This window comes from Megalobrama amblycephala, linkage group LG8, assembly GCF_018812025.1.
Source record: "Megalobrama amblycephala isolate DHTTF-2021 linkage group LG8, ASM1881202v1, whole genome shotgun sequence".
NCBI classification, from domain to species: domain Eukaryota; kingdom Metazoa; phylum Chordata; class Actinopteri; order Cypriniformes; family Xenocyprididae; genus Megalobrama; species Megalobrama amblycephala.
The window spans coordinates 13374389-13392990 of record NC_063051.1 but is presented as its reverse complement, the minus strand read 5'-3'; the positions used below and the strand labels follow the sequence as shown (position 1 = coordinate 13392990).

General features: G+C 33.7%; 1 protein-coding gene across 3 annotated transcripts; it reads right to left on the bottom strand.

Moving 5' to 3' along the window:
* Positions 1-5700: 5700 nt before the first annotated feature.
* Positions 5701-15460, bottom strand: slc6a22.2 (solute carrier family 6 member 22, tandem duplicate 2). 3 transcript variants are annotated; one of them, XM_048199488.1, is made up of 17 exons: positions 14777-15460; positions 14267-14424; positions 13032-13225; positions 12654-12754; positions 11765-11899; positions 11538-11678; positions 11378-11459; positions 11092-11224; positions 9647-9781; positions 9420-9523; positions 9173-9297; positions 8935-9047; positions 8703-8840; positions 8499-8601; positions 8175-8275; positions 7696-7866; positions 5701-7521 (listed from the first exon to the last, which is right to left on the bottom strand). In XM_048199488.1, the coding sequence occupies exons 4-17, from the start codon at positions 12688-12690 to the stop codon at positions 7366-7368; spliced, it is 1674 nt and encodes a 557-aa protein (XP_048055445.1). In that variant the 5' UTR covers positions 12691-12754; positions 13032-13225; positions 14267-14424; positions 14777-15460; the 3' UTR covers positions 5701-7365. The 3 variants fall into 3 exon arrangements, with proteins under 3 accessions (XP_048055445.1, XP_048055446.1, XP_048055444.1); XM_048199489.1 differs by having other exon boundaries at positions 12672-12754; positions 14777-15459; XM_048199487.1 differs by lacking the exons at positions 12654-12754; positions 14267-14424; positions 14777-15460 and having other exon boundaries at positions 13032-13741.
* Between the last annotated feature and the right edge of the window lie 3142 nt (positions 15461-18602).

The window sequence follows — 18602 nt, the reverse complement described above, 5'->3', positions numbered from 1 at the left end:
AGACACTTACTTTCTGGTCTGTTATAGACGAATGAATATATGAATAGATGAATATATTAATATATAATGTCTTATTGTTTAAGACATTTCATTCTTTTACAGATACTGGTGAAGATTATGTTATTTGTATTGACTGCGGATAAATTGATCCATACAGCTATTCCTGATTTGCTTTAAAATATCAGAGATCTTCAGCAACGAAATTAGACTTTGTGATGACTGAGCTAATACACTTAATTGATGAAGTCTGGCTGAAGTACAATTCCCAAGCAGAGTTAATAGATCTAATTATCCAATTCCAGTGAATTTTCTCACCCACTCCCTTTCCTTACTCTTTTTAGCCAATCACCTGTTGTTTGAGAAATTACGTGATAGGCCTACACAGTCCCTGTGTCCCAATGTCCATACTACCCATCCTAAATAGTATGTGAGATTAAAATAAGTGTGTCCCAAAGCATAGTATGTTGAAAAGAGTATGCCAAAAGTCCCCGGATGGTCTACTATTTCGAAGTGTGGATCCGTGCACACTATAAAGGCTAATATTGCCCACAACCCATTGTGCGTTGGACGAGGATTCAGTTCAAAACTACAAACACGAGTAAAAAGTGTTAAAAAACTACAAAACATGGCGGATATGCACGACCGACGCTGAGAGGTTTGAGTGACTAATAATCAGTTCAACCTGAAAATATTTATTTAATGTTATCCGTGTTATTTTTCATCTGCAAAAACCAATGTGGACTTTTATAAATATCCGATTGGCCATTAACTTTTAAATGCATCATTATGCATTAATATGAGGAGAGTTCTCCACATGAAAGGCCGCGACTGTAGATCAACGTGGTACTGCATTTCTCTCCGATACGGTAGTAAATTAGTTAAATGAAATGTGGAGGATGTAAGATGATTGACAGGCCAGTTTATGGTGACAAGATGCGACAGAGAGCAAAGACACAATTGTATGACGTGATGGTATGTCCCAAAGCTTGTCTACTCTTTTGCTTGGGGTAGTCGTGGCCTAATGGATAGAGAGTCGGACTTGTAACCCAAAGGTCATGGGTTCGAGTCTCAGGTCCGGCAGGGATTGTCGGTGAGGGGAGTGAATGTCCAGCGCTCTCCCCACCCTCAATACCACGACTGAGGTGAGACCCTTGAGCAAGGCACCGTACCCCCAACTGCTCCCCGGGCGCCGCAGCAATGGCTGCCCACTGCTCCGGGTGTGTGTTCACGGTGTGTGTGTTCACTGCTGTGTGTGTACTTGGATGGGTTAAATGGCCACATGTCACTTCAAATAATTCAATAATCAAATATTCAAATAATTCAAATACACACTCAAAAGTAAGTACTTTTTGTTCACAGAAAGAGTACATGATATTTTGAAAAATGTCTGTAACAAACAGTTGAGGGGTCACCATTTACTCCCATAGTATCTTTTTTTTCCATACTATGGAAGTCAATGGTGCCCCACAACTGTTTGATTCCAAACATTCTTCCAAATATCTTCCTTTGTGTTGAGCAGAACAAAGAAATTCATACAGGTTTGGAACAATTTGAGGGTGAGTAAATGATGACAGAATTTTCATTTTTGGGCGAACTATTCCTTTAAATTCAAATCAAAGCCACAAGAGCGCCTCTGATGAACTGACTGTGTGTACGAGTCAGTTTAGTAGTCAGGTTAGTAGGAGAATTTAAACAATAGAACAAATGGACTGATGTCATAAAGGCTTTGTGCCAAAACATCCATCACTTTACTTGGCAAAATCGACTTAATTAGTAAAGTCTATTACTGAATTAAACACTTAGTAAAGATGGCTGTCATGCTGATACATGTTGACTCAAGAATTTGAACTTAAAACTAAAACTTTTGCTGTTATATGAAGTATTTTAGATAACCTTTGCAAATTATCAAGTTTTATACAAGCAAACTTGATATAAATTCAAAAATAAACACATCAAAGTGCCACTTTGATTAAATGACAGATTTCAACTTTAGTATGTTTTTAAATAACACTATATATATATATATATATATATATATATATATATATATATATATATATACACATACATATACATATATATATATATATATATATATATATATATATATATATATACATATATAAATATACACACACACATATACATATATACACATATACATATACATATATATACATATATATACATATACATACATATACATACATATATACATATACATATATATATACACATATACATATATACACATATACATATACACATATACATATATACACATATACATATACATATATATACATATATATACATATATATACATATAAATACATATATACATATACATATATATATATATATATATATATATATATATATACACATATACATATATACACATATACATATACATATATATATATACACACATACACACACACACACACACACACACACACACACACACACACACACACACACACACACACTTAGTACTTGGGCCATCATAAACCTCCCACAATCTTGATTACATTTGCATATATCAAAATTATACAGAGTATAAAATCTTTTTTTAAGGTCATAGCTAAAGAAAAGGAGTTTCAAGCTTAAGCAGGACACTAAGTGTGGACAAACAGGAAGAAGCCTGTCCTATCTGTCAGATTAGCATCTCTGAAGTGTGTCAACACCTTCAAGAGGATTTCCAGCCACAAGTAGCTTGTGATCATCCCATTACAGGCACAAAAAGGCCCTGACAAGCTCTTAACACCATGGCTGTTTGCATCCTCTCTTAATGCCTCAATCCTGCCTGATTGGATTCACACCTTCTACGCAATAGCAAAGCCATGTTGAAGGACCACAGCCAAACCAAATCATGCACATGGCATCTGTTCCCCTTGACTGAAGCAATGTCCTCTAGAACGCACACACACACACACACCATCCACAATCCTTCACTTGAAGAATGAATTATTTTTATATATTCTTGTAAAATGAGTGTAATTGTTTTATTAAAATGAAGGTATGAAAGAACAAACAACAATAGGACTTACTTAATGTAACCAAAAGCATGTTTTTAAAATAAAAATGGCTCCCCTTTAGGAATGCTGACCTAGATGTTGCCTAGATGTTGTTAATTTTATGATACCTAGGTTTGCTATCAAGTTTTGTGCACATTGACAGCTTTTTTTTATTATTATTATTTTTTAATTTCCAAATAATGTTATATGGTATTAATTTAATATAACTTATCTTAGTAACTAATCTTAGAGAGTTGGGAGGTGTATCAAAAAACTAAAGGTGATTTTTGAGGACAAGCTGCAAACTTATGTGCTAATATCTGAAAGCATTACACTGTAAAAACTTCACTGTAAAGATTATTGGAGTACATTTTACTATTTCAATCTTCCTACTTCAGAATTTCATATTTAATTCAAAGTTTTACTTGCCATTTCTTTGCAATTAATTGTGAAATGTAACTATTACTACACCAAAAACAATTTCAGTTATAGTGTCAGATGTCATTTACAGTAGATAAAAATCAAATTACTCTGTTGAATACTGGGATCTACATAAAGGCAAACACAATTTAAGGCAGTTTAGGTCATTGTAAGTAGATGTTGAAACATTCTTAAAATAAAATTTCTCAGTTAAGGTTTGGATGCGTTACAGTTGGACAGATTTTGGCACCAGTGATGATATGTAAGCCAAATCCAAAGCCAATTATTTTTTCAAAACCTGGACAACAGCCTAAACTTAATCATGATTGTGATGAAGTCTGGAGTGGTTCCAAAATTTATTCACACTGTCTCCCATAAATATAACAAACCAAACAGAGCAGCAAACATTGTGCTGAAAAGAACGATTTTTGAATTTAACATACACTACCTTTCAAAAATATGTTAAAAAACAGCAATATTGTTAAAGATGATTACAATTTAAAATAACTGTTTTCTATTTCAATATACTTTAAAATGTAATTTATTCCTGTGATGGCAAAGCTGCATTACTCCAGTCTTCAGTGTCACATGATCCTTCAGAAATCACTCTAATATGTTGATTTGGAGCTCAAATAAGATTTCTTATTATTATCAAAGTTGAAAACAGTTGTCAGGATTCTTTGTTGAATAGGAAGTTCAAAAGAACAGTGTTTATTTTAAATAGATTTTTTTGTAACAATGTAAAAGTCTTTACTGTCACTTTTGAATAATGGTGAACTTGCTGAATAAAAGTATTAATTAAAAAAAAAAAACCTGACTCCAAACTATTGAATGGTATTGTATATGATTCACATTGTATTTGGGACATCTGGCACTTTGAAAGCTTTTCACCTTGTTGTAAATGAGATTGGGAATGAGCTTAGCAGAACTGTAAGAAAAGAATAGTTAGATGTATGTGAGAACAAAAGCAGGGAGAGGGAGGTTAGAGGTGTGAAGAGAATGTAAAAAGTCACACGTCACTTAATAGGGATTAGCCTCTAAACAGTGTGTTTGGCATCTTAGCTCAAAAGGGCTTATCACAGATCCGACGTTGGCTTGAAAAGAGACGGAAGGAAGCCACCATCATGAACAGGAAGTTTTGCGGGCCACTGGACTCAAACCAAGTCAGCATTTACATGGCAACAGTCTATATGCAATTACCCTAATGGCCCAGTTGAATATGCAGACCTTAAATCATGTGCCTATTTGATGATGTAACTGTAAACTTACACATATACGCATATTATTAAGATATTATATTTCAAAAAAAAAAAAAAAAAAAAAAAAAATCATGTATTCACCCTCATGCTGTTACAAACCTGTATGATTTTCTTTTGTGTTACAGAAAACTTCTTTTGTGTTTCTTTAATAGTATAGCAAAGAAGCTTTGGTAGAATTTACTTTGAAATACTGCTATAGTGCATAAACATACACTGAGAAATTCAATACATCTGTGTACAAACCTTCTTAAAAGTATTTACATTTTTAAAATCACGCATGCATCATGTCATTTGATAAAATATCAAAGTTTGTGGCATTTATTTAAAAGAAAGATATAAAAAAAGTTTGTTAGGTTTGAAATGTTAAAACAAGCCACTCGGAGTCTTAAGTGTCCAAATACTTTGTGGGGTCACTGTGTCCATCTATATTTTGCACAAAACTACTAACTACTAAATATTAATACTTTTTTTTTTTTTAAATGTCAGTAATCTTGTATCAGATGAAGGAAGGTGGAAGAAATTTATGTGTGGATTCAGGAAAAGTCCCTTAATCTCAGATTGATTTGGGGCCATCTAATCACCCTGTTAAATTACCTTCACTTAGACAAGCTTTCCCTGATCTCATTATGGGGCTGTGGTCACATTTACCCAGTATATATATAATATTAGACCGAATGGACTTTCAATCTCCCTGTTGCAATTGTAATAGAAGTGTTTCCCTGCTCTTTGAAATATAGCCTTCCCGTCACCCTATACTTGGGTTATACTTTGATTTCTGTACATACACTACTATGTTCAAAAGTTTGGGGTCAGCAACATTTTTAAATGATTTTGAACTCTTATGCTCACCAAGCCAGCATTTATTTGATCAAAAAGTGTGCTGCTTAATATTTTTTGTGGATTCCTTTGACAAACAGAAAGAACAGCATTTATTTGAAATAGACATTTTTTATAACAATTTAAAAGTCTTTTAAATGTCTTTTGATCAATTTAAGGCATACTTGCTGAATAAAAGTATTCATTTATTTAAAGAACAAACAAACAATACAAAAATCAATCAAACCTTTGAATGTGTACACCTACTGCAGTTATTATACCAACAATTCTATTTAATATTGCCATGGGCTAAGAAAAACATTGAATTCCTTTAAAAATAAATAAACTTAGACTTGACATTGTGCACACAATAGATTAAGCAATGCAGTGTGTTTGTCCATTGTATTTGCAGGGACCAAATGTAACAATCACTCATTGAAAACTCAAATTGGTCAAACACTAATCTGAATATTGGTGTCTGTGGTGGTCACAGCCCTGGGTCTACTCTTGTCCAGTAGATGGAGCGATCTAACAAAGCCTTGCATAGCAAGAGGTTAGTAATGCACTTGCATGAAGACAGAAATACACTTCTAATGTCCTGCAGTGTGCATTCATTTATTTATGGACACGCTTTCTTAATTCATCATATTTCTTAGCTTTAACATCAAGTTATCAAAATGTCTGTGTTAACTGCATATATGTATAAAATGAAGCAGGAAAATTCTTTCCAGTCCATTAAAAAAAAAAAAAAAAAAAAAAAAAAAAATCTATCTGTGTCTTGAGCATGTGAAGTTTCATGGCTGTTCATTTGCAGTCTGGATTTTAATGAGCTTTTTCTCTGTTTAAGCCGAAATTTATGATGTTTGTCATTTATTTGAGTCAATGTCTGTGCTGTAATGTCATTAGTTAGCCAGCAGATGGCGATCTTGCATATTTGTCTAGAAAAAATCTTTTGTCTAACCAAACCATAACAGAATAAATAACACATAAAAGTAAAAAAAAAATAAAAAAAAATACAAATAACACAACTGTTAAAATTTTAATTTTGTTAAAAAAAAAAGTGAGCACACAGAAATAACAATTTTGTACAATTGTATACTAACTCTAACTTGTAATTTTCACATTGTATACATTTTCGTTTTACATGTCAGTCAGACAAACACACTCCACTCTTAAAGGGGAAGCTGAAAAGCGTAACAGGCAGGGTTGCCAAGTCCGCAAGTTTTCCCACGGAATTGGGCTACTTATAAACTGGTAAAGGTTTTACATATTTCATAAATTATATTTGACTGAAATATTTATAATGAAATATTTTAAATTCTACCAATGATAAAATTGTGCTAGATGTTGAGTTTTGTGAAGGACGGACACTGATAGGGAGCCTTTAAGCTGTGTTTATGATCACTACAATGTAATGGTTTTCAATATGAGTGTCTGTAAATTATGTATTTTAGGTATGGGAGAGGCATATTTTGAGTTTTGATATTTGGGATATGGTCATTGGGCAACTTTTGGGCTATTATTTAATTGGCCATTGGGCTAGTTTTGTTACGCAGACCTGGCAACCCTGGTAACAGGTGGCCTTCAAGACCCTTTTTGAGGTAACAATTCAATGCATTTATAAAAAGCAAAAAAAAAAAGCCTTGTCCTGTCAATTCAGTCAGAATTCACAATTATTTACTCCCCATATGAACTCTTTCATTTAACTGTAAGTAAATTGAATAAACTGTTGCTTTGATAAACATTATTATACTTAACCATCATGTGATGTTCATTATGATACCAATTAAAATGACAGTGGGTCAACAATGTTTGACAGAGGCTAAAAACAAGGCTGAAATGGTGAACAGTCAGACAATGTCTCTGAGAGGTAATGAGCTGGGTGTGTGAACAGTTCGTAAAGTCAATAGGTCTGTAAAGGTCTCAAAAGTAACTGTGTTTAACTTTTGTTTGGGACGTTTAGGATCTGGCAGGTCTTCAGCGGCAGTACACAAGACTCTTACTCTCTGATATGAAAAATGTTATAAAAAACAATATGCACAGGGTTAATTATTAAATAAACAAACAATATATATATATATATATATATATATATATATATATATATATATATATATATATACACACACACACACACACAAAAAAATGTTTTTTTTAACGGGCGTTTTAAAAATCTTTACCTGTCGCATAGACCCTGGAGTGGTGACAACCAAATAGATCATCCACAATGGAACTAGCAGGGTGGAGGAAAGGGTGAAGAAGCCACCAATCGCATAACCCCACCAGGGGTATTCATAAACATTGTTGAACTTCAGAGGGGTGTGTTTAACCAACGAGAAGATAAACGTTCCCTAAACAGAAAAGAAAGAGAATGAGCAATGGGGACCCCGTCAGTCAGTCTGGTATTCTTTGTCACATAGAGTCAATGCACAAAGTCTCAGAATAGGAAAAGGTCTTTCGTGTTTTGAAGTGCTATCTGTTTAAAGACAGACACAGATGACAGGTGTCAAACACAGACTCACAGGGGGCAGACAAACCTCTTCCTACCTCCTCCATATACTGCTCTGAGGACAGTTACAATATGGAAATACAGAATGAAACACATATTCTGGTTTTAAAAAGCCTTAGAGAAACATTTCAAGTAATACATGATACTCACTGTGCATATAGCTGGTGTTAGATATTTCCAGCAGCACTTCATGAAGGGCCAGGGCCGATATCCAATCATATCCTCAATGCTATCATAGAGACGGTCTGCACCTAAAATAAAATTCAAAAGCTTTTAAAACTTGGAAACACACTGTAAATCATTTTATCATGTTACTTTATGTTCAACCTGCTTTTAATTTGCTGAGATTTGACTAATGTGCACAGTTGGATTAATTACACATCTAAGAAGTTGTTCTCTAAATATTCCAACAGAGGTCGCCAGAGTTGCAAATTCAAACAAGGCAAACTTTGCAAAGTTAAATAAATGATTTACCATATACCCATCCAACACAGATGGACTGAAGGATGGCAAAAGTAAGAAGAGTCATTCCACTACATGCGTAATAGTCAAAAAGCTGGAAGACATACAGGCCACCCTAAGAGTGAAACAGATAAAAAATGGAGACAGAAATTACAGGTACTGCAGGTGTTCGTTTTGTTTTTGTAGTTGCTTTTTGTTCTCATTTGTGACTCTCACCTCTGTTACCATCAGTAGACCAAAAAGGAAGCTAGCAGCACATATGAAGAGGAGAAGAAATTTACGCCGATGTCCAATTTGGAAGAAGGTGGGATACATATCCGAGATAGCTGTTACCAGGGCTTCATGATACACGAACTGATACATTAATAGAAAAAGCTTTAGGGTATCCATTCTATGATGTAATGGAATAAATAGAGAAAGATTAGTCTGTATAGCTGCCTGTATTTACCTCACTATCCAGTCCCAAGAATATGATCATGACAAAGAAGAAGATTGCCCATAACTGAGGCAGGGGCATCAAAGCCACAGCACGGGGATAAGCAATGAATGCCAATCCAGGACCTGCCACAAACAAAAGTTATCAAACAATTCCTTTTCATTATTCTTTTGTTTCTGTATGCTTATTTTCATGCTATAATAATCTTCACCTGGTTTGTGAGACCTCAAGCCTTAAATATGACTTTTACCTGACTCTGCAACCATTGAAATATCCATTCCCTGTTCATCAGCCATGAAGCCCAGTACCGAAAATATAGCAAAACCAGCCACAAAGCTAGTTAAGCTGTTGAGCAGACACAAATATACACAGTCTCTGAAAGACAAATAACAAAAGACATCATGCTTTTTTACTAGTGTAAATTGGAATAAAAGGCAAAGAGACTCATTTCACACTCTACTGATGTGGAGAGTGTTGTATTAGATTATTTAATGTACCTGTAGCAGTTGTTGTCATATTTGTTGTAGCTTCCCAAAGCAGTCAGTACTCCTGTACAAACTCCATAGGAGTAAAATATCTGACTGCCTGCATCCATCCACACCTAAAACATCAATTATTATTTTAGAGTACAATAATTCAACAACACATCAACTTTAGGTTTCAACATTACAAATGTCCTATATTTTCTGGGAAAAAAAAAAGGCAAAAGAGAGCAGCTCATTGCCTGTGGGTCTGTGAGACGTGTTGGATCAGGGTAGAGGTAGTATATGATGCCATTCTTCGCTCCAGGAAGAGTAAGTCCACGGACCAGCAGCACTACCAACATTAAATAGGGAAAAGTAGCAGTGAAGTAGACCACCTGAAAACAGGAAGAGGGAGACTGTTTCAGTGTGGTGCTTGTGACACCATGATCATGAGTCGGATTCCCATAGTGCACATAAACTGATATCAGTGTACCTCGAATTTAAAATAAAATAAAAAAATCAGATGCAGGTTTAATCACATGAAGACTTTTAAAACAAATCCATTACATTTTTTAATTAATTTTTAAACTTTTAACTTTAAAATAAAAATAACATTAAAAAACATTTATTTATTTGTTTGTTTATTTTTTTATAAATTCATCAGATTTATTTATTCATTTATTTATTCTTAAAGTTTACCTTTAAAATAAAAGATTTTTTTATTCCTTTAAAACATTCAAAACAAAACTTTTTCTATTTTATTTATTTATAACATTCATTTAAAAATGAATTCAATGTTTTTATTTATTTTTAAAATTTAACTTCTAAATTAAAATATATATATATATATATATATATATATATATATATATACACACATACAGTCAAACCAAAAATTATTCTGACATTTTTTTTTATATATATATATATATATATATATATATATATATATATATATATATATATATATATATATATATATATATATATATATACACACATACAGTCAAACCAAAAATTATTCTGACATTTTTTTTTTATATTTTTATATATATATATATATATATATATATATATATATATATATATATATATATATATATATATACACACATACAGTCAAACCAAAAATTATTCTGACATTTTTATATTTTTTTTATATATATATATATATATATATATATATATATATATATATATATATATATATATATATATATATTATGACACTATAGTTTATAGTTTATAACTTTGAGATCTTGTCATATTTTATTACAATTTTTTAAACTATAGTGAATAAACTATATTAAAGAAATGTTCAAGGTGTTTGAATAAATTTTGGTTTGACTGTGTGTGTATATATATATATATATATAGTTTATTAAAGGTATTCATTTCTTTTTAAAGTTTAACTTTAAAATAGAAATATTATTTATTTTTAATACATTTGTATTTAGTCAATGGATGCAAACTTGATCTGTATGCAATTTGATAGGCACTGTAAAACTGTTCAGCAATTTTTAAATGTGTAAATCTGCATTGTTTGCTTGTTTTTATTACATTAGTTTACAGTAGCATACAGACTTAAAACAACATACATACGGTGGCACAAAAATTTTTGCACATTCCACTTTCCGCTCATGGGTAAATATATCTTACCACGCACGTTGTGTTACGTTGTTAAAAAGTTTAATAAAGTTCTCACCTTGCCTGTGGACTTCACTCCCTTCCACACACAGAAGTAGCAGATGATCCAGGCCAACAGGAGGCAGAGTGCCAAGTCCCATCTAACATTACCAATCTGTTCTATTCCCTCAGACAAACCCAAAATTCTTCTCCTGAAGGCACAAAATATGGGATCACATTCTGTTTTACAACCTTTATTGTGAATAATTTTAATTAGCTGGAATTTTGATATCGTGTTGCCTTAAATGCAAAATTCTAATAAACATGTATCTGGTTTTAATGGTGTGCCATTTCCAACAACTTACTCCCAAAACTCAATAACAGGAGATGTGGTTTTCTCTGGAGAATATTCAGTAAAGTTGCTCTTGCTGAACTCTTTGCAATTCTCTAAATAAAGAAATGCAGCGGTTATTTAAATGACATAACCCAGTATTATAATAATTTACACTGTTCTGTATGAGCTACCTGTGTTCCAGTAGTTTTTGCAGCTAGCCCATGGCAGCTCTGAACTGAAGGATGAGAAGAGGTAAAGGAAAGCCCAAGCAAGAATTATGATGTAATAGACTCCAGTATAGAGGACAACAACTTGGCTACCATAACCAAGGCCTGTGGGGAAAAAAATAGCAAGTGAAGTAAAAAGCAGTAATACAATGATATACTGAAAAGTCACTGTGTATGAGATCATTGCTCACCTTCAAACAGTGGACAGATCTTCCTCCAGCATGTGATTCCACCCTGACTGGTGAACTGACCCAGTGACGTCTCCAAAAAGAAAAGTGGAATCCCACAGGTGAAGAGAAACAGCACATATGGCACAAAAAATGCCCCTATATGACAGATTGAATAACCCTGATTTATCAACATACAGTTAATATACACATCAATACTCCTGTTATTCACACCAATGTACTGAAAAGAGTTTATTTAGTATGTATTAACTCACCCTAAAAAGATAATAAAAAGGGTTGAATAAGATGAAATACTCTAAAATGGGGGTCCGCCAATTAATATTTGATTTATATGACAAATTAACAACATGTGTAAAACAAAAAAAACAATATTAAGTATAAAGCAAGTATATGTAGTATGCAAGTAATAATCAATAATGCTTTTAATAATTTAAATATTATGCAATGTTAGCATGATAAAGTGCTCACCAAGGCTGCATTTATTTGATCAAAGGTACAGTAAAAACAGCAATAATGTGAAACATTACTACAATTTAAAATAACTGTTTTCTATTTTAATGTTTTTTATGTCATTTATCCCTGTGATGGCAAAGCTCCAGTCTTCAGTGTCACATGATCCTTCAGAAATCATATGCTGATTTGGTGCTCATGAAACATTTCTTATTATTCTCAGTGTAGTTGTGCTGCTTAATATTTTTGTGCAAACCGTGATTTTTCATTCTTTGATGAATAGAAAGTTCACAAGAACAGCACTTTACAGAAATAATGTAAAACAATGTAAAAGTCTTTACTGTCACTTTTAGTCAATTTAATGCATCCTTGCTAAATAAAAGTATTCAATTATCTAAAAATGCATCCCATAAACATTGGGTTAATATAAAAAAGAACACACTTGTACATGTATTCATACCACTGAGGTTCTTGTACATCTTCACACAAGTGTGAGCTCACAGTTATACAACTGTGTCCATAGCCTCACTGGGCTGTTTTGCCCTAGAGAAACAGCACCAGATCAGTGTTTATGTGGTTATTTTTATGCCAAAAACACAGAATATTTGGCACTGATCTTAGGCCCGAATCCAAAATATGAATATTCACATGATAATAAACCTCTATGGAAGAGCCCCTCCTATAATATGAAAACAGCAGCGTTTTTTTTAGCTTTTGTATCTGAGACTTTAGAACTTAAGACAAAATGTTATATTATATTAAGATACATATGATAACTTAAACACCATAAAACAGGATTAAACATCAATGTTGCACTCACCTCCTCCATTCTTGTAGCACAAGTAAGGAAAGCGCCACACATTTCCCAGGCCAATGATGTGCCCTGCCACTGCCAAGAGAAACTCCAGCTTATTGGCCCACTGCTCTCTCTCCTGGGGTTTAGGTCTGGCCTGCACTAGGGCACCATTCATGAGGTTCAGTTTCACCTCTGGCCTTGAGCTATGCTCCATGATGCTAATGATGGGTTGAAACAACAAACACACAAATAATAAATACATTTACAATATGTATAATACAACTCTAACCCTATTTTTGTGCTGCAAGTTGCCTACATTTTGTAATTATATACATATAATTCTATTTATTATACTGCATCAGTGATTTTTACTGCATGCATTAAGCACAAGATATATTACATTAATAATATGCATAATTTAATACCACATTACTTCCACAAACGTACAGTAGTTGTTATGTAACATATTTCTGGCATAATGAAAAATGGGGTCCACATGTGTTTAGGGTAAATGTGGGCCCCTTGAGCTCATCTGTAAGAAATGATAATATCAATGTGCTCTGCAAAAAGCTGCACGTGTTTTTCTCACATGCTTTTACCTCTTACAAAACCTAATGAAAGACCAGTCGTTGACTATTGGAATATATGTCCACATGGGAATACTTTACATATGTGCTGTACATATAAGCTATACTTTTACTATACATATATAAATATTATTTATGCAGTATGTTTTGTGTACATGTTTCCTCTTACCTTGCAACTTTAATTGCTGTCAATGAATTTAAGTCAGTTATTAAAGGTAAACTATGCTTTTATCAAGCTTTTATTTCATTCATAAATACAGCCATCCTGCTGCCATTGCCAGAGGCATCCAAGAACATTTCAACACCTATCAGCACAATCCTGAAAGGTCACATGTCATTCTTATCTTAAAAAAAAAAAACAGGTTTTTTAGACACCCTTGGTAAGTCTTTTTATATCTAAGGTAGTTTGGTCATCCTCACATATATGTATATTATTATGATATTCAACTCAAACCTAAATAAGACTGCAAAACAATTAATTCTTATATGTTTAAAGAGGCATTGGATGAAAATTCATAAGCAAAGTGCTTACCTGTTGTGGGCATGGTTTTGCTTCGAACATACAGCTGAAACCATGTGTGATTTTTTGTTTTTTGGAAAACTAGAGTACTGCTGCTGTGTTTCACAACAATAAAATGTTAATATTGCAACAAAAGAGTAATCAAAATATACCTGTGAATTGTGACGAATCCGTCTTGTATGTCTCTTTTATGCAGTGCCTGTATCTAGGTTAGCAGTTCAAAATAATGTCCTCAAAGAGAATGCCTGAGGAGTGGCCAAACCGGCTTCAAGAGCTCCTGAACAAGGACTGCTGGTCCTGCGCTGTTGGTCTAACACCAGGTTTATTATTCTCTGCTTTACAGAGGTAAACAAAACCATGCCAACATGTGTGTCTCTGGCCGGCTTTATGGTATGTTTTCTCAGAGATAAAACATAAATGTCTTATCAGTGGAGTAACTGACATCCAATGGGTATCTTTTCTCCCCCTACTCTCTCTCTCTCTCTCTCTCTGGCTATTTCTAGATCTTTCTCCATCTTTGAGTCTGTCTGACAATATTGCAATACCTTCCTGAAAAAAAAAGTTTTCTACTTTCATCAGTTCTCCCTAAATTTTAATTACTAGTAACTGGACACCTTGCCATTTGTATTGTCAAATCCAGAAAGGAAAGAATGCTGAAATACCTGAATCAGATGTGTTCTGTGTGTGCTTCATTAAGCACTCTGTAATTGCTGCACAGTCAATGACATGCCATTCTCACATCACATCCTGCAGGCCTTGGTGGGATACAGATATAGAAGAGTATCAATTCTGAAAATGATCACATTCAAGTCCATTTTTATACTTCCTTAAATGAAAGAAAAGCAGTATAAAAATGGACTTGAATTTGATCATTTTCAGAATTTTGACAACTGTTGGTTAATATCTGGCATTATTTCAGTATCACGCAGTACTTTCAAAACATTGCAGCCGTAGAAGGGTAGTGGAAACGCCATTTACAAGATCAACAGTGTCCTCTTGTGGTGTACTCTGAGATCTCCGTTTTCCCATCGAAATTAGTCTCTAAATATGATTGACCTTTCGCATCACTCTAAATTTCCTCGTTTATTCAGCGTGGCTCTATTTTGATTGAGAGAGAACATGTTTACCAGACGTAAAATGCCACGCTGCTTTCCTTTTCCAACACAGCTACATTGTACCATTGTCGTAATAACAAACAATTATTCACGCTGTCTCTTGTTTGCCGAAGATCTCCTATATAAATAGCAAGACTTAATGATTTAAATAAAATCAAATAAGACTATTCAAACACATCCAATCCAACGTTTAACACGAGTAACCCCATTATGCAATATTCGCGCATGCGCATTTGAGCTGTCAAATTACTGCGCCAGTTTTGAAACACTTGTGATAGCAAAAACGTTTGAATGAATGCATATTATTAACCTGTTTAATCCCCAAATTTTCAGAGATGACATATATGAATGTGTATGGTATTTGTAATGATATTAAACAATTAATGTCAATTATGTAAAAAAAAAAAATATTGAAAAGTCCATGAAAAAATGGGTTTTATGTTCGGTCACAAAAGTGACCAGTAGTAGAACACAAGGAGTCTAGGTCTATGGTGTCAATGCATTTAAAAAATGACAAACCTCCAGCAATTAGTTTAAGGTTAAATTGGGTTGGGTTGGGTTAAATAGATGAAATTACAGTTTTTCTCAGTCTCTTTGGTGCATTTCTCACATCACTATTTACATTTGCACAAGTTAGTTCAACCTCCACAACATTTAGTCATTTGTGCACATCATAGTAGCAGTTTCTCATTCCTTCGAACAAATTGCAAATGCTTTTGGACATGCATCAATTGCTTTCATACAACTCTCTGCTGTTTTATAACATTATCATTTGCTTATGTCATGTCAGTCAAAATTAACTATACTTGTGAATGCTGAATAGTCATTCCATATAAAACTAATAGTCCTCATTTCATTGCTTGAGTCATTACATACAAAAATGTTGAACTAGTTGTCAAAATCTGTCAAGCAAATTTTACACATTTTTTTTAAATCTTTTTTTCCTGAAAATGTCTCCTAAATTGAACAATTTCTCTCAAGTGAATCTCAACTTTCACTGATGAGAAGGGGTGTGTGAAGCATTAGTTGCAACCAATGATAAGCCACTTCTCTACAATCACTGTCAGAGGTGAATCCCATAAACCCCCATTTTACAAGCATATACGAACCAAGCAGGACATAGTGTGTACCATTTCTACAATACTGTGACACAGAAGTGGAAGGTCAGCCTCATGGAAGAGGGGTAAGGGTGCGGGGAAGAAGGGGAAGGGGACAAAACAGGGGAAGAGGAAGAAGAGGCCAATAGGCAGATCCCTGATGAAATCAGGGCTACAATTGTGGATCATGTTGTCAATCACAGCCTCAAAATGGCTGAGGCTGGTCGAAGGATGCAGCCAAATGTTGGGAGAACCACTGTAAATTCAATTATTCAAACATTTCGTTGGGAGAACAGGTGTGTATAAATGGACAGTAATTCAGCACTAAACAATCTGCACTGCACTACTGTCATTGTGTCATACATGAAGCTTGCAGTGGGACAAGAACTTGTCACTGTACAATTTACATTTAGACGTACAGCTTTACTGCATCACACATTTAGTGTATTGTAGTGTACAGTAGTGTTACAGTAAAGATTTGCCATATGTACTGCAATATTGTTTACAGTTGTGCACAGCTCTACCCAAAGGGAGTTTATGTTTGTTGCAAATAAGGGTGTATTTTTTCTTTTGCACAATGCTGTGAACAAATTAGAATTGCAAAGAGCATATGCAGTAAAAATGTGAAACATACATATTCAGTGTCTTGTACTCAGTTACCTCACTAAATACAGTAATGTGTAACTTTACTGTATTTTTCAAATGGCTGTGCAAATAGTATATAGTGCTGTCTTGAGCATTTCCAGGTAGTGTCACCAAGATCTGACTTTTTTGCATTGGAAAACATTGACAGAGTAAACTGTCATAATGAAAACATGACAAAGCCATTTGACTATCTTGTTCATAAACAATGGTGTCAGGACTTTTCATCTTGATGACACTGACACTTTCATTGACACGAATACTTGCTTTTGAGGAATGACCTATCCATTTTGAGCAAGTGACACGCTTTTGCAGGTTATCAACTAGGTTTTGCAGTTTGTACTAATTGTTTTGAGAACTGCATTAACTGTTGTGCAAATGTAAATAGTGATGTGAGAAATGCACCAAAGAGACTGAGAAAAACTGTAGTGTATTATTCCATTAACAAAGAAGTAAACATTGTCTGGCTCAGTTTCAAAAAAGACAAAATAGCATTCCTATGCAGCAGTATGGCACAAATAATTGGAAATTGGAAGATAATTATTAAAAACTTAATTATAAACTGAAATAAATATGTACAGACAGACAGATACATAGATGCATAGATAGATAGATAGATAGATTGACAGACAGACAGACAGACAGACAGACAGATAGATAGATAGATAGATAGATAGATAGATAGATAGATAGATAGATAGATAGATAGATAGATAGATAGATAGATAGATAGATACCAGGAAATAAATGTGTGTGGTCACATGACCAAACTACACAATAATGTTAGACCTGCCCAGACCTCATGCAGACATCTTAAATTTGCATTATAAATGAACATGTGTTTCATAATAAGAGTTGCTTTTTAATACCACACCAAAATATGTGAGGAAAAATTGTGGTCACAATTGTGGGATTAAATGGGTTAACAGTATGAGGATGATACAAAAAATATGAGGGAAAGGTTTTGGACAGAACAGTGACATTTCAGGGACATCTACAATCCTTATAAATATTGACTTGACGCATACATCAGCTTATTTTTACAGTACTGATAATCCTGCTTAGCTAGAGTAATGTTATTAAAACGGTGTCTGTGTAATAGTTGTCAGAATATATACTGTCTTCGTTGACTTAAACTGCCTGCCGTTTTTTTTTTTTCCCAAATATGTTAATAATAATTATAATGAAAATCGGTTTCTTGCTTATTTGTATGATTCATTATTGTAGGTATCTATATCTAACATTATGCAGAACAAGGTTTGCTAACTAGATATGACCCCTGACCCCTGTCGGAGCAGGTTCCTCTAATGTGCGGGGTAGATGAATGGAAAACTGGAAAACCCGGAATGGAGCTGAATCCGACTGATTGGAAAATTCTTTGAGCGGGGAGGGGAAATATCTCTCCGTTCCATTCATACAACCTGTTCCAGACCGGATGAATGTCTGTGTTGCTTGGTGACACAAAATTAGATTTTTTTGCAACAATTTTCATTAGCGGAAAAATAACACAAATTATTATACGGTTAGTCGTGTTTGTGTAATATTGCGTAATTATTGTTTACTCATGTTAAGCGAGGAGTATCACGTTTGTTTACATGTAATTAATAGATATTTTTGGCATCATAAAAAACAAG

Bases quoted from the DNA above. Each gene is read 5' to 3' on its own strand.
- slc6a22.2 (XM_048199487.1), bottom strand. From the start codon at position 13,269: ATGTATTTATTATTTGTGTGTTTGTTGTTTCAACCCATCATTAGCATC. The intron at 11,900-13,031 runs GTGAGTGCAACA...TCTGTCATATAG, and splicing joins GTGCTACAAGAATGGAGGAG to GGGCATTTTTTGTGCCATAT. The intron at 7,522-7,695 runs GTAAAGATTTTT...TTTTCATATCAG, and splicing joins CTCCAGGGTCTATGCGACAG to AGAGTAAGAGTCTTGTGTAC.